Source organism: Phocoena sinus, chromosome 7 (assembly GCF_008692025.1).
Source record: "Phocoena sinus isolate mPhoSin1 chromosome 7, mPhoSin1.pri, whole genome shotgun sequence".
In the NCBI taxonomy this organism is placed as follows: Eukaryota; Metazoa; Chordata; class Mammalia; order Artiodactyla; family Phocoenidae; genus Phocoena; species Phocoena sinus.
This window is the reverse complement of record NC_045769.1, coordinates 62977192-63001376: the sequence shown is the minus strand read 5'-3', so window position 1 is coordinate 63001376 and position 24185 is coordinate 62977192. Positions and strand designations below refer to the sequence as shown.

Below are 24185 nucleotides of genomic sequence, written 5' to 3'. Positions count from 1 at the left end.
ATGGTGGTACTATAATATTATTTGCTTGAAAGTATTGGTTAAAAATCACATTATTGAAAGAGATTTCAGCCCAGCAACTCTTTGATATATCATTTGATAAATGGTTTAAGTTAAATAGGTTACAGAAATCTAGGTTTTCTGAATGCAGGAGTTCATACATTGACTGTTTTTTGTCCCCTTTACATACAGTTTAATACAGATGTTCTTTATAGATAATGAAGACTTTGAGATGAGGAGAAACTGTTCTCTAAGGTTCTTATAGCCCAAGTCTTTCTGCAAGAGGTAGAAGGTGGATCTCACCCCCTATCTTGGGAACTTTATCAGTAAGCCCTACTCTTGGTCTAGGCTGAAATGAAACTATAATCATGGGGCATTTCATGGGATCGTGGTGGCCTGAGAAAGTGTAAGTACTAACTCTAGTCTGGTGCTTACAATGGAAAAGAATATGGTTGAGAAGAGAATTTCTTTAATTCTTTTTAAATTCATGGGACCCTAGTTTTACAACCAAGACAACACCTTTAACCTGTCACCTTGCTGATGAAGAATCCCCACAGCCAGTACATACCCCTGAGGAAGGAAAAGGCAAACTTTCTAATATTTATTTACATTTTCAAGACAGAAAAACAGACAAAATTTGTTCTTTTTGTTATAGAAATAATCCATGTTCCCTGTAGACATTTTAGAAAATGCAAAAAGTTTTAAAGAAGTAAGTAAATAAAATGGATATTACCCATACATCAGTGACCTAATGATATCTACTATTAACATTTTGGTGCCATAGAAAAAGCTGGGTAACCTGCATTTTCCTAAGCAGTGCTTCAGATAAGACCCATGAGGAAGGGATTGTTTAATTTTCATAGGAAGAAGAGATACAGGGAGATTAAATAATTTGCTAAAGTTATCCAGTGAGGGGGTGGCAACCAAAATGAAGAAGGCTTGCTCTGGGATTTTCTTGCACCATCCAGAGGTGCAAGTCTTTTCACAGTCCCAGAGCTTTTCACAGTTACTTTTCTCCAGCTCATGGCTGAGGAAAGGGCCAGCCTCCTCAACAGAACTCAGAGGACCATGCCCGGGATGGATAAGGAGATGACATGTGTCAAAGCGGTTGTGTTATCAAGTTGTGGGTGCAGTTTTACCCTCTAAACTCCTTTAGGAGAGAGGAGGAGGGAGTGACTGGGGAAGATTTAGAGTTTACAACTTTGGAACCCGTTAGCTTGAAGAAGGCTTACGAAGAACTGCCCTAACAAAGAAAGCTGACTGCTGGCCTTTGCTACAAAGACCAGTAGAGCTAAACTATAGTGAAAACTTATTTCTTGTCCTTGGTTCCCTCCAGAAAGAAGTTTTGGGCAGCCAAGGTGGTAATGACCAACATTTGGGAGGCTCAAGCCCACCTCTGGGTAAAGTTGGCATTGAGCACTGAGGCTGTTAGTGCATAGACATTGCTAGTTATCCGAGTAGTAGTGTCTTTCCCCTTCCTAAAATAAGCAGCAATGTAGTCTAAACGTATCAGAAAAGCCATAAGTTTGCATTTCAAGGTAGGAACGTGGACATGCTCCATTAACCAGTATCCAAACAATTGCTCTGTCGCTGAAGCTCATTTTCCTTAACGGAGGCATTGTCACAGCAACCAGCATCTTTTCATAGACCTTAAGACCTTCTACAAAATATTGGCAATAAAATCCCCTCAAGGTTCCAGCCACCCAGTTCACACCCCAGAATGATCTACTGCTAGGTAATTTGCATGGAGAGGTTAGTCTCTCAGTTTGAGATATCTTTTTGAGATAAGAAAGCCACTTATTTGGAAATCATTAAGTCATAGAATATTAGAGCTGGAAGGGATAGTAGAGATGATTCATCCCCACCTTGCCATCTTATAGATCTAGAAAGTGGGGTCACTATAACTAAAGAACCCTCAGCTCAGAGTTTTCATGGGACTTGCTCAAAGGGACCCAGCTGGTGAATAATGGAGTTCAGACTTTCTGATTCCAATCCAAAGATTTTTCAGCAAAGCTTCTCTGATGAGTGCCACAAATTGATGTGGATGAGGGAGGAAGAAAGATAAGACATAATCCTTACCCTGGGTTACTTCTGTTTACTTCAGAGGTCACATTGATGAGATCCTAAGACTGGCCCCTTTAAAACCTAGAAGGAGTGATGAGGTTAGTGATAGATTAACACCAAGTAGATAAAACTACTCATTAAAACTCAGAAACAGTATAAACACTCACGATGTCACGACAAAGAGTTGAAGATTGTTAAAGGTGAGTATGCAGAAGTATGTAGGGACTTATACATCCTGAAACTCGTTGAGACTCAGCGAGACAATAATTTAATCTTGGAGCCGATAGGCCATTAGCAAATACTGCACTAGAGCTCTCTTTATTTTGATTCATTTTATTCTGTGCTCTTAGCCTTTGCCAGGTGCACTAAATATTTTGTAACAGTCTACATACACATCTTTTGGAACATTCCAGAAGGCATATCCTCTTCATATGAACATGCTAGTGGGACTTTAAAATCAACTTTGGAGAATTCTTACTTTGTAAAATTGACATTCATTAGCAGTTTTTCTATTCACAATGCTGGATTAAGATAAATTTACCAGTTTGTTAAAGTTCATGATATATTGGGTTGGCCAGAAAGTTCGTTCGGGTTTTCCGACCGAAATGTAGGATATATTTACTATAATATAAAACTCCGTAAAGTCACTGATAACACATCAGTGCTTTATTGTTACCCTTTAGTATATTCTGCTTCTGATCCTGATGGAATTTTGTTTTTCTTATTGCATCTACATGTGAAAAAAAAGAAGTGAGTTTCCAAGAGCACACACGATTTTTCTGTACCTGGTTAGAGGTAGAGCTTAGACCCAATTTGAACTTGTTATACTGCCTACCAAACTGACTTCTTCTTCCTGACTTCCCTGTTTTATAAATGGCACCATCATTCTCCTGGTCACCCAGGGTCATAATGTTTGTCTTCCTTGGTGTGTCCCTTTTCCTAACCTCCCAAGTCCTGCAAGTCTTCCTTTGAACTCTCTCTCACACCTATTCCATCTTCCCCATTCCACTACCACCAGCATCATTTATACTCCTATGACTGAAGTAAAGGCTTGAGGTAGAGGAGAGAATACACTTGCCTTAGGCATGTCTCCTCCTGGGGGCAGTAGAGGTGAGGTTGAGGAGTGGAAGAGGACGTGTTTGGGGTCCTGGGCCTGTGTCAATACCATTTCAGACTCCTCTCTCCCCACCCCTCTAATATGACTTACAGAACCTGGGAAACCTGGTGCCAGGGCAGTGCACTTACTTGACATTGCCACTCTCCTTTTCTTTGTGGAGCATTGTAACAACTGATTCAGAGAGCTCTTTGAGAGGTCACTTCCTCCTGGGGGCAAGACCAATCGACCATTTAAGCATTCTTAACTCAGCTTTCTTTTACCTAGAGACAAGGAGAATGCTGAGCTAAGGAGAATGAAATTACTTTTTCTCCTAAAGAAATAGTTGCAGACTTTGTTGTTGGATTGATAGGGAATCCAGTTCTAGGATGTGTTGACCTTCAGTTGGGATGCAACCTCTCAGAGTACCTCTTTGAATCCCATCACATGTAACCCAGTAAAGAGAGATGGAAAGAGAGACTCCCTCTGAAGAGATAGAGTTTAGGTGACAAAAATCTCAAAAATGTGATTAGTTTGGTCAAAATATGTGTACAGATGCTGATAATTCAACTGTTTCTTGAATATAACCTTTATTACTTAGAGTACTTTTATCACATTGTGATAATCTGTTCACTTGTCTCTCCTCTGCCTGCGTTCAAATTCTGTCCCTGACCATGACTAGCTATGGGTGCTGGGGAAGCTGTTTAACTGTGCTATGCCTCAGTTTCCATACCTACAAAAGGTGATAGTAGTACCTACCTGACAGAATGATTATATACCTACCTAGTACCATGCCTGGCTCATGGGTACTCAATAATTATTTGTGAGTTATTTTACTAGAGACATTTTCTATAAACTTCTCTAGAAGGCTAAGCTTAAATAATTCTTTTGTCACATTACAAGCTGAGTTTAGGGAAGAGAATTTGGCCAACGGATACTCTTCTGTTAATCAGACTGAGCTGAAGATAATGTGTGACTGTCTGTAAAGAGAAGTGGAAACCAGATAAACGTTTTGAATATTTTATGACAGCGCTTGAGAATCGATAGGATGTCTCCATTCCCACATTTGGACGGGTTCTTGGAATTGCCTTCTGTGTCCCATCCAGAATAGCTAGAAGTTGATTTGAATTTCTTTCTGGAAGTTGTGGACTATGGGCACTATTTACTTTTTGTTGTCTTGCTTAGCCTGAATTGGTCTCCCTCTAATATCCCAAGCTTTTGGAGCCCATGTCCTTTATTGGACATCCTAGTACGTATTGTCTTAGGACATTTTTAGTTGTCATGGTTTGTCATTTAATTTATTATAGATTCACTTTAAATTTCACTTGGCCGTAGCTCCTGTTGGGGAAGGATAGAGTCTTATTTCTTTTTCTCTCACAGGGATGTATAAGAATGGTGAACTATTTGCTGATTGATAGATCTAAAATTATGTTTGTCTTACACGTTTGGAAATGTCATTTCTGGAAGGGAAGGTGGTAAATAGCCTTCTCTGGAGATCTTTTAGAATAATGTAGTTTCTCACCAGATGGAGGTGATGAAAGTGAGATCTTTGGGGGGCAATGTAATGGCCTCTGTTTCCAAAATCGGAATTATTTGAACTTGAGTTTGAATGCATATTTGAAAATAATGCGTTAAAAGTATGATTTTTGTGTGTTAAAAGGATGTTCTATGGCAGGATAATCTATTCAGAGGGTTGGGCTGGGATCAGGCCAAGGATGCAGGTACATAGGAAAAGGTTCTTTAGTTCAGAAACCAGAAGAGAAGGGTAGACAGAAATTATAGAAGGAACACCAAGTCTTGGGCAAGATGGCAGGTATGTTTGCTTGGCATCACGAGACCAGTGAACTGGGTCTGGCAGAGAGCAGGTGTATTAGTTTTCTGTCACTGACATCATAATATCACACATTTAGTGGCTTCAAACAACGTGTGTTTATTCTGTAGGTCAGAGGTCTGTGTCTTACCCAGCTAAAAGTAGTCTCCATTTGGAAGTCTCACAGTCATCTCAGAGTTAGTATGTCCCCAGTGGAGCTCCTGCTGTTCAACCCAAACCTACTTCTCCTACTGTCTTCCCCATCTCATTTTGGAATCGCCCAGGTTAAAAACTCTGGACTCTTCTTCAACTCTTCTTCCTTACAAGTCCCATTCAGTAAATCCAGTTGGCTCTACCTTCAAAATTATATAATCAGAATCTGCTTATTTCTCACTGTCTCTAGTTTGGAGTCCTGCAGTAACATCTTTACTAGATTTGCTTCTTCTATTCATGTTCCATATTATTGTATCCTCAGCACAGTAGCCTGCTAGTATATAAGCCAGATCCGTCACTCTTCTACTCCCCATGGCCAGTTGGTCCATCTTACTCAAAGTCAAAGACCTTCTGACAGCCAAGGAGGGCAGGCAGGACCATCACTTTGGCCCTGCTGGGGTCTGCAGTGATGCTGTCTATCTACCTTGTAGGCTGTTGGACATACATCATCAGACTCTAATAATAAAGTCTCCCACCTGCTCATAGCCATGGGTCATCCTTGGTCAAGGAAGCAGATTTAAGGTCAAATAGGAGCATTTGGTTCCTGCACAGCCTCTGGCCCACCCCTGCCTTCTCCTGACCCCACTGTGATAACCCCCAGAGTCTAAGTGGTGGGACTTTTCCTGTCTGACTCAAAACGTTGATAGAAAAAGATTTCCCCACAAGGTTCCATACTTTCCAAACCAATGACAAGCCCAAGGGCATTTTCTGGTTCCCCTTCTCTTGTACCTAGTAGAGCTAATACCTGAAACAGCAGCTGGGCTGAGACACAAACCAGTTGTTGGGGTTTGAGGAGGGGGCCGATTTTCTTGGAAAAGGGGAATGGGAGGAAGTGGTTCCTCTTTTAAGTTAAGCACATCAGTCTCCCAGCAGCTTTCTGCTCAAATGCTGTGCTCCTAGGGACTTTGTGCAGGAGATAGGCATCTTTGAGAACAGTTGCTCCTCACTGTTGAATTCAGCAGCTGGTAATGAGATGAAGGATCTAGACAAAGCCTTTCCTTAAAGGACATTAGGGTGGCTGTGGTGAGGTATTCACCCTTGTGCCTCCCCTTGCACTGTTCTTGGTATCTAGAGGGTTCAATGCATGTTTCTTGAACTGAACTGATACATTTTTAAAAGTTAATGAACATATCAGATGATAAATCAATCACACAAATAAGGCCTAGAAAACAGACATCTTATTATTACTGGAATTTAATATCAGTATAGCCAAGGGAACTGAGAAGGGGGTAAGATCGGCCAGGGGCCTTTCAGGACATCTGTGGTGTCAGTGGGTGGGGTTGATGTGTTGTGTCCTGCTTTTGTCTGATAGGTCATTGCTTGTGAGCAGCAGTATGACTCTTCCTATGATGCTCGCTGTGACGTCTGGTCCTTGGGGATCACAGCTATTGAACTGGGGGATGGAGACCCTCCCCTCTTTGACATGCATCCTGTGAAAACGCTTTTTAAGATTCCAAGGTAAGACACAAGATGGCGCTCTTGGCTTATTAGTTCTTTGTGAAAGAGGCTCTTTAAGGATAATAAATAGTTCATAAACAGTTTCTCTCCAAACCTGTGAAAGCCTGATTGTAAAATGTATTTCTTTTTTGGGGGGAAGTGGGAGCAGATGCAGGAAAGTGGGGGAGAGGGTGTTCCTGAAATGTAACATATTCTAAAAATGATAGGACTATGTCATAACAATTGCATATTTTCAGTACTCTAATTTTTTTGACATGTTCATTTTTTGCGCTTTGCACGAGAAGACTGAAAATGCGGTGTTGGATTAAGTAATCTGTCTAAATACTGGTGTTTTCTTTTTAAATTATATAATCATGTCTGGTTATTTTTTTTTTCTAGTTTGAATCTTTCTCCAGTATGCTGAAAAACTTAGGGATGAAAAAAAATGTATGCCAGCACTACAAAATATCAGAAAAATGTTACATCAGTCATGACTTTCTCTCCATCCTTTAATTTCTGTCTCAATGGGCAATTGTGCTGAAAGAGATCTATTTGAAGGGTATTTAAATGCCATTTTATTTTCTATTGTCTGTATTCATTAAGGGTTTGTACAAGAGGTTTGGTTGTTTGTCTTTCATCAGAATAGGGCTGATGTTTGGCCTGCTCAAGCCTCTAGTTATAGAAAATGAAGCTCTGGAAAGCTGCATCCAGGAGTGTTGCAGGTTGGGAGATTTGTACTTTCCACATGTCTCTTTCAAAGGAAGGCCCTGGGCCGGCTGGGAGCCACTTAACTGCTTTAACAATACAAGTGTTAACCTTTCCTTAGCTGCACAATCGCACAGCTATCACAGTCTTTAAAAATGTCTCCTGATTGCAATTTGCATTTCTGATTAGGTCTATTTATATGCAGATGAGGCTCTGTGGCATTCATCATCATAATGTTATCGTTTTATACGTAATCCGGATGTGAACAACCACCCACCATTATTCCCAAAATGATTCCCACCGAAGTCAGAGTTGGTTTTTTCGCCTTTTCCAAAGTACAAAAACAGGTTCTGGTGATTAGGACAGAGCTCCTGGCTTTTAAAATTAATAGTCTGATGAATGTTCAAAACAATGTAAGAATGCAGGATCCCAAAACAGTATTGTGTACAGTAATATGTCAGGAAATGAGAACTGGTATCTGGGATGACTTGTGTGTTTTGATTTTTTACAAATGGTTTACTCTTTATTTACTGTAGCCACATAATTTCTCAGTTATCAGAATTAAGATGTGGTTTCTGATTAGCAAGACGTGTACTTTTGATAAGAGATCATCTACTTGGATATGTTTTTTCTCTCAGTCTTATTTATTTAATTTTTAGTGTGCATTTGTGTACAGAGCAACTGTTCAAAAATTTCATAGGGTGATAAATATAAGGCAGCCTAGAAAGTGTATGTGTGTGTGTGTGTGTGTGTGTGTGTGTGTGTGTGTACATGCAAATGTGTATGTGTTTAACAGACCCTTCATCTCCAATGACTCCTCTTAGCTTGCTTGTGGTGCCCAGCCAGACCTCTGATATCTAATAACCTTTATACTTTCACTCCCCTCGCTTCTTCCACCTTGGGAGAAGCTTCCAGATCTGAAACACAAATAACCAAGCCCCCTACTGCTTGCCTCAGGACAGGGCGAACTTCAGGAACAGAGCAGTTGCTAGAAAAGGATCTTGGGGTGACAAGGATCCTTATCCCAAAGTAGGTTGAAGCTTTCTTTCTTTCCTTCTGGTGTAATCTCCGACCCTTTTACCATCTCTTTGTTCCTGTGCAAGAGATGAATCGGATCGAACTAGGGAACGTCAACACTAGTCGGTTAGCAGGACCCTCAGTGTGATTACGTGTGCTCAACACTTTGCCTTTATCACAACCTTAACGGCCAACTGGACATTTCTGGACAGGAAGGATGGAGGTTTTTTTAAAAAAATGTAACATATTTGTATGTACTGTATAGCTTTTTATAATCACTAAGTTATTTACTTAAAAAGTATCCTGTTAATTAGAATCACGCAGTTCTCTTATGAAGGGCTGTAGATTGACCCAGCGCAGTCTCATGTGTGTTCACGCACACGTGTATACTCTGTCTTAATCTTGAGTGGTAAAAATGTATCCTTTCCTCAGAAAACCTCTTTGATGGAAAGTGGAGAAATTTAACATTTACGTACTTTAAACAGGCACTCAGTTTATCTACCTGTATGTTTCATGGGACTCTCTCTCTCATTCTATCTCAGCATTTCCTTTTGTAATAGGAGAAGAGTAAATGACAGGTAATGACAAAAATCCTTTGAATCTCTTAGGCTTCAGAATTTTTTTTGGTTATAAGTGTTGTCGGTGTTCTGGAATTCTCTTCAATTAAACGATGAAGTCCATTGCAGAGCACTCTTGGGGGCCAGAGTACTGTGTGTGGCTTCCTCCTCTTCCCTACAACCCTCTCCTGACTGGAAATAAATTGAGTAAATTACCAAGGAAGGAAGGAAAAGACCTTTCCTCAGTCAGGGAAGAAGTGACTTTCACGAGTTCTAAAGGACAGGGATTAATGCAGTGCTGGTTACATGTGAGGTGGGAGCCTCAGATGTCAGTGAAGCAGGTGATCACATGGGCTCCCCAGGCTTTGTCATGAAACAGGAGTCGAGACCTGCCTGGATGTGCCTGATTTGCCTGCACAGGGGTCTCCTGCTGTCCCCTCTCTGCCTCCACCCGCCTTCCCCTTTCTTTTGACCTTCACATTAGCGGATGACACACGGGGTCGTCGTGACCTGTCTTTGAAACACTCAGACTCACCATCTTTCCTACATTGCAGACACAGAAATTGTCTGCTGATTGGCATTAGAAGATGACACACGGGGTCGTCGTGACCTGTCTTTGAAACACTGCGTGACTGACAATCGTTCCTACATTGCAGGCGCACAGAAATTGTCTGCTGATTGGCAGAGCAGCCACTGTTTGCTGAGCCTGTCAGCATGTGTCATCTTGTCTGACGCCTTTGCTCTAAAAAAGTCACCCCTCTCTGACAGTCACTGCTCTGTCTGCCGCTATTTCTCTCCAGGAGTTAGAAGAGAGGAAATGAATGAAAACCATTTCTCTAGCCATCAGTGGGTTCGACAACATCTCTCTCAGGACTCTCTCCTGAGGACTGTAAATTCCAAAGGCTTAGAAGGATCCTGCAGATGACCAGGATATATTTTTCACTTAAAAGGAGATCTGTTTCATAGATTATTTGCAAGAACCCATAGAATTAGGAGTATACAATTATGTACATTTCTTGGCAACCAGGTATCTTTCCTTAGCTTGGAGTCTTTGGCTAATGACCTCTTGGACCTCCACAGATGGGGTCAGGGAGACAGCAGGGACTAGCGTGGGTGTGTTTATTGGACAAGGACTGGGAGCCATGTCACCTGCCCATTTATTTGGGGCCACATAGCTGCTGACTCTGTGCAGAGTCTTACTGCACATTGAGTGCTTCCATCGCATTCCTGTGGAAAAATGCAGAGTGTTTTCAAGATTCCCAGCAGAAATGTCCTCGGTTGGGAGTGGATGGGAAAGAATGGCTTGAACATTCCAGTCCCTGAAGCCAGTGATTTTTCCTTCGTAAAGAGAAATTTCCCTGTAGTACACGATTTGGGAGAAGAACTTGTGATAATTCCAGTTTATATTCTGGCTTGTTTTCCTCACCAAATTTAGGTTGTTCCAAACTGTACCCAGCGAGTTAGTTTCCTAGGGCTGCCACCGCAAATGACCACAAACCTGGTGTCTTAACAGAAATGTATTCTCTCACAGTTCTAGAGGCCAGACGTCCAAAACCAAAATGTCAGCAGAGCCCTGCTCCCTCTGAAGGCTCTAGAGGAGACTGCTGCTTGCCCCTTCCAGATGCTGGTGGCTTCTGGTGCTCTTTGGTTTGTGGCAGCATAGCTCCAGTCTCTGCCTCTGTTTCCACATGGCTTTCTTCCCTATCTCTCTGTGTCTTCTTTTCTGTCTGACCAGTAAGGGCACTCGTCATTGGATTTTGGTCTCATCCTAATTTAGGATGATTTCGTCTCAAGATCCTTGTCTTAATTACATTTGCAAAAGACCCTTATTCCGGATGATGTCACATTCTCAGGTTCCAAGGGGACATATCTTTAGGGGACCACAATTCAGCACACTGCACCAACCAACTTTCATGTTCATCACGTTCCCTGAGAAACTAATTTGGGGGGCAAAATATAGGACAAGTAGCTACATGATGATGGGAACACAATAGCTTAGATTTATCGAGTGCTAACTTATGTGGCAGGCACAGTGCTATGCGATTCACAAATACAAATGCATTCATTCCCACAGTGACCCTTGAGGTAAGTGCTATCACCACGCTTTTTTCTAGAGGAGAAAACTGGAAGCCCTGGGAGAAAGTCGCTGGTCCTGCACCTATGGAAGGAAAATGATTTGAATCTGTGAAGTTTGACTCCAAAGCCCTCATGTTTTGCAACTACACTGAAAAGTTAAAGACCTTCCTTAAATTATACTCATTTATTGATGAATTATGAATTCAGCACCAAGGGGAATGGAGTATAAAGAAATGAATAGGGGGGAACAGTTCTCGGAGCTTTCTGAGAGGCTGTTCTTGAGTTATATTTGGCTTGAATAAAATTTTCCTTTAAAAAAAAAGAAAGAGACAGAAATGAATAGGATATCCCGGCCTTTAAGAAGCTCACAATCCAGCTTCCTTCTCCATGCTCCCAGTTTCAAACTGACACAGTAAACCTGAGAGCTAGAATTTTATTAGCATCAGTGAGTGTGTCAGTCAAGGAACTGAAGAACAGAAATCAAGAGTCATCGTAGGTGAGCACAGGCCCTCCTTGGCTCATTGATTTATGACTCCCAAACCAGAAATCCCTCCCTTCTCCAAACTCCCCTTCAAGCAGCTGCCTTTTAGTTCCTGTTTTAGAACACTTAAGACCAGTGTTTGAACTAAAGAATTTCAGGTTATCATTGTTGGTATCCAGTCCTTTCTGTCCTATCCCACCCTCCTTGCAAAACCTGCACCTGCCATGAACATCAGGGCTGTTTCTGGTAAGGGCAGCATCTTCTCCCTTTCATCTTCCTCTTATTTTTTCAGTAGGAAAACCTTGCTTTGGTTGTGGAGTAGATGGAAATCTGCTTCTGGCATCCTGATTTGGAATGCGTTTTCTCACAGAAACTGTTTTAAATGGTTATTTAGGAGGAGGCAATGGAATACATGAAGTTCTCACTTTCGTGCATTATTAGACTCTTATGGCCAACTCGAGTTTTATAATTGAGTCTGAGGACGTAGCCTGTCTCTAGAACTTCATGCTTATGTAAAAAAATGCTTTCCAAGCTCTAAACTACCCATTTACAAAAGTGCTTTGGAACACAGTCTGCTGGGGATTTGAGAATGAGCGTGCCCTCTAATCTAGCATATCTCTAACTCTGTTCATGCTAAGTCAGGCTTGGGCTGAGTGCTGGAGTTGCAAGGTGAATAAGACAGGGATTTTTTTCTCTCAAGGAGAACATAGTTTACTGTCCCCTCCCCCATTCATTGGCAGAGGTGAAATGGGCAGAAGTCGGATACCCAGGAAAAAGGAGAAAGGAGGAGAAATCACGGAGGATACTCTTGGGCTACCTGGATGCTGTGGACGGTAGGGCTCAGAAAGTATGAGTCTTTGTGGGTCTCAGTGCCTGCAATTGACTCTTGTTCTGAAACAGACTCCCTGGGCTGAGTTTTCATCTAATTTCATCTGAATTTCTATCATTTTTAAAGGGTAAAGATTTCTTTTATTCTGAATTTCCCAATTCACAAAGCAAATTGTTCCTACATGGGTGGGAAGCCAGCTCCTCAGCTGTGAGAAGATTCAGAGGCAGCAGGGAGTCCTGAGTCACCAGTAATTGTCTTAGTATTACAGAATTGTCACAGGACATTTTCCCTTATGGCTGTGAAATATAAGGAAAAGAAATTAAAGCTAAACTATTGTTGGAGTGTAATGAGTGAGGGGGGGGGCATTGTTTAATGGCACAGTAAGGCTGGGTTTACCCTGGGGGAACTTTGGTTTCTCTTCATCAACCCAGGTCACTTAGCTATTGGCCTGAGCAACAAACCCTCACAATCCCAGCTTCACTCATAAAGCAAGAAGAGCTAGAAGAATTAGCATCATTTAGCATTTATTGAGTGCCTAAGAGCAAAAAAAGTTTTGAAATACTGCAGTAGAAAAACCATGGTCTTTTATGAGTCTTTTTCTTTCTTTGGGTTTTTTCTAGTCGCATTTTAGTGGATTGTAATCCCTACCCCTCATGATGCCTTGGGGGTACCCTCCTTCCCCGTGGGGTATCCTCTCCATTTCCTTGAGAACATAACATAGTAGCTGGAGGCAGCTGGCAGAAATGCCCCTGTGGAACATGTTTCCAAACTCTTTTTTAATTTGAGTTGAGCAGCTGGGGCTGTTAGTTCCTGTGGAGGTGCAGCTTGCTGCCCCTCCTGAATCCTGACAGGCAGGGAAAGTTCAGCTTTGCAGGGTTTCACCTAGGGATCAGGTGGCACAGCGGGAGCATTCCTCCAGGGAGTGCTGGTCCCCATCCCCCTGGAGTAAGAGGCCCACCTTGAGAGAAGGGAAAGGCCAGTGAATGCGAGGTGCTGACTTCAAGCACTGTCTGCGCCTTCTCCCTCATGACGCTGATTTCATTATTTTGGCACCACTTTGGCTAATTCCCGTTTAGCTCCTAAATGGTGGAGAGATGGGCAAAGAGGGTAGGCAAGGAAACAGAGCTCGAAATAGTACCAAAGGGTTTGAGGCACCCTCATTTCCTCTTGATTCCAAAGAAAACCAGGGAGTAAAGGTGAAGAATAGTTATAAACTGTCTTCATGGGTTAGCATAGTGGTAGGGCAGGGGCAGCACAAGGATGAAGGGTGGTAAGGTGGTTATCTGGATGAAGGCTCATCACAGCTGGAGCTGTCCATTCCTGGAGAATCCTGGAGTCAGGTGAAGCCAGCGTCATAGGAAAGAAAATATAGCGTAGTGGTCAAGCATTGGGGTTTGCGTCACTTATCTACTGGTAGATAACTTAGTTGCTTAAACTTAGTTGCTTAAAACAGCAATCATTTATTATTTCTCATGAGTCTGTGGGTTCTCGGGTGGATCTTGGCTGGGCTTCCTCGTGCAGCTGTGGTCAGCTGGGGATTTGGCTGGGTGCTGGCTGGTCTAGGATGGCCTTGTCTAGGACGACTTGGCTCTGCTACATGTGGCTTCTCATCATCTAGCAGGCTAGCCAGGGCACTTCTCACATTGGTGACAGGGTTCCAAGCATAGATACAGGAAGGGGTAGAAAACTGGGCTATTTTCACAATTCATTTACCTCAGTGTTCTGTAGTCAGTCTGCATGGGTTCAAATACCAGTTCTACTACTTTCAAGCTGTATGAATTTGACCAAATCACTTGTCTCTGCACCTCAGTTTCTTCCTCTGTAAAATGGAGATATGAATGGTATCAGCCTCATAGAGTTGCTGTGAGCAATTAATGAATGTAAATTGCTCAGAACAGTATATAGTAAGCATTCCATTTTTGCTGGCTGCTATCAAAGAAAAAAATCTCAAAAGTGTATTTATATTGTAAGGAATTTACTTTTCTTTGTAGCTCAAGAATTGACACCTTCCATTCAAAAGAACCACCTGTGAGATCAATCATTTGAGGGTTTTAGCTAATTGAAAGATTGATGATTATATGGGAAATTGAGAATGAAGACTGATTTCTCAGTAAATCCTTACTACTTCCACTGTGTCTATCTGAGGGAATCTGCCTTGAATATCCATCGTCACAACTCCTTTGTTAACAGACACACTCCTAAGAGATGTGGACCGCGCCCCACCCCAGTCCCCATACACACCCATGAATGTGATAATGGGACTGCCCCTTGGGGAGCAGAGCTGGCCTTGGTCCCCATTCCCATTATGTCTACAATGAGTAGTGATACTGTCATCCTCTGAGAACTGAGGCTTGCAGGGCTTTTCCTTTCCTCTCAGTTCCATCTTTGTGGCAGCGTTGTGCTTGGTGGGTGAGTTGTGTGATGGGGGCTTGGCTGCCTCCCTCTACAGGGTCCCTTCAGCCCTCTTGGTAGGTATAACCTTCCCCCAGGTTCTGGAAATTTCATGTCCTCAGGTCAAGGGACAATGGTAAGAGCTCTGTCAAGATTGGGTTTCATTTTGCCACCGCTTTCTCCTCCAGAGGGAATGATTTCTTTCCAGCTCAGCCTGCAAAGGCCATAAACATTGGCAAAGGGAGACTGAAACCCAAGCCAGGTGAGGGGATTGTAAGGAGAGCACTTCGTTGCTCCAGTTGAGTTCAAATTTCTTGGCTGGGAGGAGTGATGCTCCAGGGACTGAGCAGATGAGACTGCTGACCCACTGACAGTGATCTTGGAAGAATTCTGGAGGACAGGAACAGTGTTAGAGGAGTGGAAAGGGAGAATGTGTTTTAATTCTTCAGAAAAGGGAAGAAGGCAGGACCTGCAGACTACCATCTGGTGAGCTTGACTTTATGCTGGGCTAATTATTAAGATTCTTTCTTTTCTTTGAATAGCTTATGAATTCTTAGAAGGAAAAGCTGTGATCACTAGGAATTGGCATGGGTTCACTAAAAATAAGCTATGTTCGACTAATGTCCTTGTTTGGTGTTACTGCAAGATGAAAGCAAATGGGGACTGTTTTATACAGAATATATTTGGAATATTGCCCTAAGGTTAAACTCTATTGTGATGTCTTTGTGGCCAAGATGGAGAAACACAGGCTGGAGGATGGTGGTGGTGATGTTGATGGATCATAGATAGCCCAGGAAGGACTGTGTTGAGGAGCACTGGGTAATGGTGTGGGTGTCAACATGGAGGGAAGTCCTGGAGGCCCTGGGCAGGGCTCTGCTGACTGTCCTGCCTGCTGAATGCTTTAAAATGTGTAATGAGTTGGAGGACATAGTAGCCTGTTGGTCACATAAGGGTAGCTGGTATGCTGCATGGCAGACTTGGAATCCCCCAAAGACCTCTACTGCCAAGAACAATGGGATTCCCTAACAAGCAAGTAGGCTTGCAAACTCTGGTGAGCTGTATAGGCTGAGAGAGCCATGGCTTGAAAATTCATGGGCAGAAAATGAGTTTAATTGTGGCTGTAAGTTCAGTAGGGGTCAAACAGTAAGACAGTCTTTCACGGTTCACGTTTGGAAGTCAGAACAAACACCAGCCCACACTGGCTCCATCCCAACCAGACCTCCTTTGGAATGATGGCTTCGTTCTGGGCACCACGCTCAAGCTGCTGCCAGAGAGTCTTACCCTGACAGAACTCTAGCGGGCCTGAAGCTGGCATTTCAAACTGGGATTCGGACACTCAGCTCTGGTTCTGCTCCTGCTCTGTCACCAGTCCATCCTTTCACCTCTCAGGGGGCAAAAATGGCACCATCCTTAAGCAGAATGTTCTGCACTCAGATAACAAGGCCTGTGTAAACCGTTTCCTTCAGCATCCTCCCTACACTTTATGGGTACCAACAGAGGGAAACATGAGTAGTCACCAACTGCAGGGCTGGAGCCATTCCCTAAGCAGCCGGTCTCACCCAGCACAGAGGTCCTTAATCTTCACTGCAGCTTACAATCTCCTGGGAGCTTTAAAAAATACCAGCGCCTAGGCACCACCCCCAGAGATTCCAATGTAATTGGTCTGGAGTCAAACTCAGCATTTATATGAATATATAATGAATTTTTACAAATATGTACATTTGTAATAATATGCATATTGTTTTGTATTTTAAGCTTCCCCCAGACGATTCTGAAGTGCAACCAGGGTTGAGAAAAACCCTGCCCTGAAACAACTATTAGACTGTTGTTTGTTTATTTATATTTCAAAACTACAGTGTGTCCCCTGAAAATTCTGGTTCCTGCCTTCCGCGTCCCCACCCCCTGGTTGGGAATCGAGAAATTAGAGATGTTACGGATGGGAGTGTGTTGTACATTATGCAGAATGTAAAAGCAGAAAAAAAGCATTTCAGCAGAATAGTCAGTGGTGATTGTCTGGGGTTGAATTGTGGTATGTCTCCCACAAAAAGATATGTTGAAGTCCTAATTCCACAGGACCTCAGAATTTGACCTTATTTGGAAATAAGGTCATTGCAGATGTAATTAGCTAGGTTAAGATGAGGTCATACTGGAGCAGAGAGGGTCCTTAATCCAATATGACTGGTGTCCCTATAAAAAGAGGGAGATTTAGGGACTTCCCTGGTGGTCCAGTGGGTAAGACTTCACGCTCCCAATGCGGGGGAGCCCAGGTTCGATCCCTGGTCAGGGAACTAGATCCCTCATGCATGCCGCAAGTAAGAAGTCTGTATGCCACAACTAAAGACCCCATATGCTGCAGTGAATATCTCGCATGCTGCAACTAAGACAGCCAAAATGAATGAATGAATATTTTTAAAAATTATTAAAATAAAAAAAAGAAGAGTGAGATTGGACCTAGACACACAGACAGACATATGAAGACAAAGACATACAGGAAGATGGCCACAGTGCCACAAGCCAAGGAATAGCTGGGCCACCAGAAGCTGGAAGAGATGAGGAAGGAGCTTTCCGTAGAGGCTTCGGAGGGAGCCTGGCCCTGATGACACTTTGATTTTGGACTTCTGGCCTCCAGAGCTGTGAGGGAATGAATTTCTGTTGTTTTAAGCACCTAGTTTGTGATACTTTGTTACAGCAGCCCAAGGAAAAGAATACAGCAATTTTATCTTGCTTGGAGCCTGTTGTTCCTGGACCGCTGCCTAAGTCATGATTAGGGCTGGAGGGTTGGGGATAGGAGTGAGATGTTTGGCCTGTAAGAGTCCTGGGGGAGGGGGTAGTGGGGGAGGGTTACACTGGCTAGACTTCCACTCCATCATCCCCCAGGGGGTATTTCTGTAGAATCAAGGTTCTTACATACCATGCCTAGCAGGACTCAGATAGGAAGTGGGTACATGAGAGTTCCTCCCCTCCCTTGCTCTGGGCCACTGAGCCAAGACTTCCTTCCCCATCCAGCCCTACCTGGGCAGGGAAGAGTCCCTCCCTTCCACAGTGCTCAGCATGGAGAACGGAGCTCTGCATTTCTTCTGTGAGTTCCTTCCAGACTCTGGACTTGTGGAGTGGAGTACCAGAATGAAAGGAAATGGCTCCATCTGAGAATAAAGGGAACCGCATGGTAGAAGTAGAACTTGGGGCATTGAGAAGTAGCTGTGGTGGCCTATCACATATCTGGGACAGGTATTGTGAGGCAGGTGAGGATGTCCCAGAAGACCCACGTGTCCTTCTGGGCAGGGCCAAGCACAGTGGAGCACAATCCAAGGAGCAGAATTATGTGCTTTCCGTGTCCCAAAGGGCCTCTCTACCTGCACAGAGGACAGATGGGCATCCCAGCATCATGCCTGGTCCTAGCTCTGGGATACAGGTATTGCCTTCCACCAGGCTTCATCCAGGTTTTGTTCTTTAGCTCCACACCTAGCTTGTGGTCAGTTTAGGGAACAGTGAGGAGTACTCTGTGTGTGGGAGGGTCTCCTCCTGGACCCTGTGACCTTACAGCTTCCTCTGCATCCAAACCCTCAGCTCCTGTTTACTTTGACGTCATATTCTTGGTGTGAATTCTGGTTCTGCTCTCTGGAGTCCTGGTCCCCTCTTACCCCTCTTTCTGTGCCACCTGTCCCTTGGGTTGGAAGCTCCAGCACGCATGCTGCATTACTTATCAGTCTCAATGGGTGTGGCCTCTCCTGCTGCCCTTATCCTGCAGTCCACCCCTTCTATACGCCTTCCTTCTGGAAGACTGAGCAGATGGGAAGCCTAGTGTTTGAAGGACTGAGGAGAGGTTTGAAGTCAGTTACCTCTAGGCCACCAAGTCGCAGGGAATCTGCCTGATTTGGACATTTCTGGAAGTCACTCAACATCTGCAGGATAATACTGACTTATATATTTTTCTAATGTCTTCAGGCGCAGCCCCATAATAGCAAGATCTGAGGTGCACATCCCCTCTATTAATTTCTTACTGCTGCTATAAGAAATGATCACAAACATAAGTGGCTTAAAACAACACAAATGTATGATCTTACAGTTCTGGAAGTCAGATGTCTTTAGAATCTGACTAAACTCAAGGAGTCATCAGGGTTGAGGTCCATTCTGGAGGCTCTAGGGAGAAATCCATTTTTTGCCTTTTCCGGCTTCTAGAGCCTGCCTGCATTCCTTGGCCTCTTCCTCCATCTTCAAAGCCAGCAATGGCTGGTCAAGGCTTTCCCAAAGTGTATCACTCTGACACTGGCTCTTCTGCCTTCCTCTTCCCCATTTAAGAATTCTTGTGATTACACTGCGCCCACGCAGGGTAATCTTCCCATCTTAAGGTCAGTTAATTAGCAACTGTAATTCCATCTGCAACCTTAATTCTCCTTTGCTGTGTGGCCTAAGAATGTAACCTAACGTACGGATTCCGGGGGTTACGACATGGACATCTTTGGGGTCCATTATTCTGCCTACAATACCCCTCAGAATACTGCCCAGAAATTCTTAGAAATCTTCAAAGGTGTGCTCCATTTGTGGCCACAGCCATTTCGAGCTACCATCATTGTGTGATCTCTGCCCTCTTACTTCTCTCATGTCTGACTCTTCTTTGCCCACATCTGTTGCCCTCTCAAATGCCATCTCAACACCCCTGCCTGTGGGGCTGCTGGTTCTGGTTACGCCCAAAGGCTCTGGTCTTTGGATGCCAAAGCACTGGTTCCACCCAGAAGAAGGGAAATAGCCTCTCTAGCTCTGAGCTAGACTCTGTAACTTGCGTCCCTGTGCAACTCTACTTGTGCCCAGAGCCTTATCATTTTGGTTAGCTTCTGGCCTTCCTCTCTTGACAGAGTAGCATCAAATCCCTCTAGAATAACAGGTTCTTCTATTTTTATCATCATTCTTTTAATCAGTCCAAGGAGATAGAAAGGAAACAAACCTACACCACCCCCTCCACCTTCCTCCGTGCTTCCCCTGCTCCAAACTTAATCCTTTTGGTTGCATGAGTTCGTCAATAGATGCTCTTATTCATGTGAACCTACACTTGAGGTTGAAGCTAAATAAAGGAGAGGTACTGACTGTCTAGTGGTCTCCAGGGTGGGAGGATACAGGACAACCCATCTCGGTGCAGAGAGGAACTAGTAAGTCTTCTATACCTATGCATTTTAAATCTAAAAACCAAGAAACAAATTATGCTTTCCTATTACTGAATATGAAGATTGACCCTGGTGCCTTCACTCAGTCCATGTGTTGGATGGTCCTTTCTGGTTTGATCTGCAGATGAATCACGAGGGAGCTCCACAGCCAAGGGGCTGAGAAGGCCCCACTTGTAGGTTCAAGTGTAGAGTCCTAGAAAGCACTGAGGTTAAAGGGTGCTTCATTAAGTGGTTGTGTGGCAAATGCCATCAAGTGTCAACTAAATAGATCTTCACAAAGTGGACAAATGGCTTTAAAAGATTTCTGCAAAGCAACCTCAGATTGTATCTGATTCTCCTAATGCAAGCACATCCGAGCAACAGAAGAAAATTGCTGAGATGATGACACTGCTCCTCCTAGGACAGCTCTTCGTCAGCCACGTGAGGTTCAAAACAATGATAAGCTAATCAGCTATGCCAAGAAATCAGTTTTTAAAATTCAAAATTACCATGAAGACTATCTGAACTGTGGATTTATATCCACTACTGTTAATGATAGAGCTCTTCCTCAGTATATATTGTGCAAGAAGTCATTAGTATGACACATTCAAACCTCTGCAGTCTAACTGCTGAATGTTTTGGAGTAATGTTAAAAAATATATTTATTTCATCTTATTCATTTTTTAAATTTAGTAACACTTGTACGCAATTGATAAGAAAGGAAATTGTTATTAGAGGGTACACTCAAAAATTTCTTACTGATAAAATATACAATCAAAAAAATTTGGAGACCACACTCTTCTAAACGTAGCTTTGGGCCCTAGTTCAACTACTGTAAATAGTTCTAAAATCGTTTGTCCCTTCACAATTCACATTTACTGTCTTAAATGTAATTTCTTTGAATCTCCACTGTAATTCTGATAGGTAAGGTTTTTGTCATTTTAGAGTTGAGGATTCAGGGCTCAAAAGAGTTAAGGTTTGCTCCAAGACATACAGTTAATAGAAGCTGATATGTAGCAGGGGGTGAGCTTCACGTGGTCTGTAAACTCCCCAAGATTGAATGCAGAATGGACCATTTTTAGGAAGATGGTTGTCATGAGTTGAATTGTGTTCCTCAAAAGTTATATTGAAGTCCTAACCTTCAATACCTCAGAATGTGACCTTCTTTGGAAATATGGTCTTGACAGAGGTAAAATATAAGCCCTCCAGTTTGTAGTACTTTGTCTTGGCAGCCCTGGGAAACTAATACAGTGGTCCATAACTCTGAAAGGGGTTCAGGACCCTAAAACGCTTAAAACCACTGATGTAATCCAGTGCAGTCATGAGCAGAGGAAGAAGCCCAGAGGCTGAGAGTTTCTCTAGGTGATGTGGCTAATTAAGAGGGATACATGGCTGAGTCCCACACATTCTGACTCCTCAATTCAACTTCAAGGCCAGGAGGGGTGAATGTGGAGAAAGTGGCCTTTTCCCTTCATCACTAGATTTGTTGTTGGTTCTGCCTTGGTGGCCCGCCTCGATTTGGCATGCCTCACCATTCTGCCGGTGACTTTAAAGGAACAGGTGGAAAGTGTGTTGTGTCTTTGCCTTGATGATGATGTACTTCTCTGGAGATCATGGTCTTCCTTCTGCTCCCCCTTCACTTCCTTCCAGAAGTTCACATTTGGTACTTCTGTGTCTATTAAAAGAGGGAGAAAAAAAACCCCCAACTGTAACTAAATATGTATATGAACAGGGAAATAGTTCATTGGCTTGGTTCCAGCTCTCTAACTGGAAAGGCGCTGAAAAATAGTTCCAGCTCTCTAACTGGAAAGGCGCTGAAAAAAAATCTGGCACAAAATTACAAGTCAGGGAAGAATGACTCTAGGGTAAAAAATATTTGCCAAATAAGTTTGGCAAAATGTAAGAGTTTCCTAGTTAAAACTAGGAGCATGTGTGTGAATAGTGAGCTACTTACAAATGGACTGTAAAGTGTTGCTCAGAATTAATTTATTCAATCATCTGATCAGTATTCATCAAGCGTACACTGTGACCAGGCACTGTGTCAGGCACAGCAGTGAACAAAACTAATTTCCTGTCCTCATGGAGTTTTTATTTTGGGGGAGTAGAGAAAGAATAAACAGACAAAATATGTAATATGCTAAGTGGTGGTAGGTGCCTGACTGAAGAGAATAAAGTGGGACAAGGGGAGTAGAGGATGACAGCTGGGGTGGGATTTACTATTACACAAGGTGCCGAGCAAAAGCCTCTCTGATAAGGTAGAGGGGAGAGTCTAAAAGGAGTGAGGGAGCAAGCCATGCCTAGGGAAAAAGTAAGGGCAAAGTTCCTGAAATGGGAAGGAGGTGGGCATGTTTTAGGATAGCAAGGAAGCCAGACTGGAGCATGATGAGAGAAAGGCAGGGCCTTGTAGGCCACTGTAACAGTTTTGGATTTTTTATGAAAGAGATCAGAAGCCATTAGAGTTCGGAGGAGAGAAGTGACATGAAATGACTTCTGTTTAAAGAGATCTTCTGGACAGTACGTGGAGAATGGAATGTTGGGGGGTGAGTAGGAGTACAGGCAGAGAAACAAGGAAGGTGAGAGGCTCTTACCTGTTATAACACAGGTAAGGGAGCACAGCACCTTGGACCAAGGTGGAGGTGGTGAGAAGTAGCTGGATTATGGATATAATTTGAAGGTGGATTTCATAGGCTTGCTGATGGATTAGATGTAGGACGTGAGAAAAAGTGAGGAGATCTCAAGGTTGTTGCCTGGAGAAACTGGAAACAGGCCGTTTTCTAAGGTGGGGATGGTTGTAGGAGGAGCTGACTTGGTGGGGGTGGGGCAGGAATTAAGAGCTCTGTTTCCGACATTAAGTTTGAAATGCAAATTGAGCTGTTGAGCAGGCAGTGAGAAACAGGAGTCTGGAGCTCCGTGGAGACATCTGGTCTGATGTCATCAGATGGGAGTCATCAGAATATACGTGACATTTAATGTCATGGGTCTAGTAGACTTAACCTGGACAGTGGGTGTAGATAAAGAAGGTACAAGGTCCTGAAGGTGACTCCAACATTTAGAGATGGGAAAGATGAAGAGAAACCAGGAAAGGAGTTTGATAAGTAGTGGCCACTGAGACAAGAGGGGGACTGAAAGAGGGCGGTACTCCAGAAACCAAAGAAGGAAGGGTTGAGAGAGAGAGAATGCTCAAAATATATCAGTGCTCATGAGTCAAGTAAGATACGGATTGAGAATTGACTATTGGATCTGATGACATGGAGGAAGCTAGTGACTCTGTCAAGAGCTATTTCAATGGAGCTATGGGGATAAAAACCAAATTGGAGTAGAGTCTAAGGTGATAGCAATATTCTGTGTCTTGAGCTGAGTGGTAGTTACACTAGCTTTAGATTATATATGATATATTACATAATAAAACATTTCAAAAAGGGAGGGGAAGTTGAGATAGTGATTAGAGACAACTCTTTTGATAAGTTTGCTCTGAAGGGAGCAGAAAAATGGGATGGTAGCTGAAGGAGGAGATAAAGAATACATTTCCTAAGTTTCAGTGGTCATTTGTATCTGTGAGTGTTATTAGTAGGGCACTGCCAGTATGCATGCATAAGACCGTGGTCTTTGTTACGTGTATGATGTAGTCTTTCATTTTGAAGTGTATGCAGTATGAAAAACATGTTCTAGAGAAACATGTGCCTGGTCGTGGCACGATTCTACATTAAGCAATGTTACGTCCCACCTAGGATGATTTGATAATCTCAGTTGTTAATCTGCATCTTTGGGGTTGAGGATACAAATGTTTGAGAATAAAATAGATTGCGCAAGCTTAATCAGAGTTCAAAGTTAAAGATATAAATATTTAGGATACCATCAATTGAATATAAATGTGTAAGTACTGACAGTGTATGAAGGATTGCTCAAACCTGTGGAGATGCAGAGATCAGACAGGCAGAGCTTCTGCCCTCAGGAGTTCACAATCTATTTGAAACTCCCTCATGTAATGAAGAGCACACGTAAGGCAGACAGAGGGAAGGTGTCAAGTCTGTGGAGGTGTAAGAGGAGAAATGATTTTGACCAAGGAGATCCAGGAAGGCCTGGATTTGTACCTGCACTGAACCATTACGGATGGATGAGGTGATACTTCAGAAGCCAAGTGAGAGCACAAGCAGAGGAAAAGTGCAAAAGTGGGTCCAGGACTGGAGTTGTGGGCATAAGAGTTGGGACTTGAAAGTGACTTGGAGAACCCCGTGCTGAGGGTCTTGACAGCCATCTGGAGCAGTTTGTTGGGACTGCAGAGAACTGGAAGCCATTAGCCTTTAGGAGAACAGTGACAAAAACTCCACCTGTGTTTTAGCAAGATACCTCTAGAGACAGAGTAAGGATGAACTGGAG

The 24185-nt window shown here is 43.2% G+C and overlaps 1 protein-coding gene across 1 annotated transcript in view; it reads left to right on the top strand.

Moving 5' to 3' along the window:
- MYO3B (myosin IIIB) overlaps positions 1-24185 on the top strand; it is a 428930-nt gene that overhangs the window by 67684 nt on the left and 337061 nt on the right. Inside the window, exon 7 of the mRNA XM_032638633.1 lies at positions 6490-6635. Coding sequence (XP_032494524.1) covers positions 6490-6635 — 146 coding nt within the window. The remainder of the gene's footprint in view (positions 1-6489; positions 6636-24185) is intronic.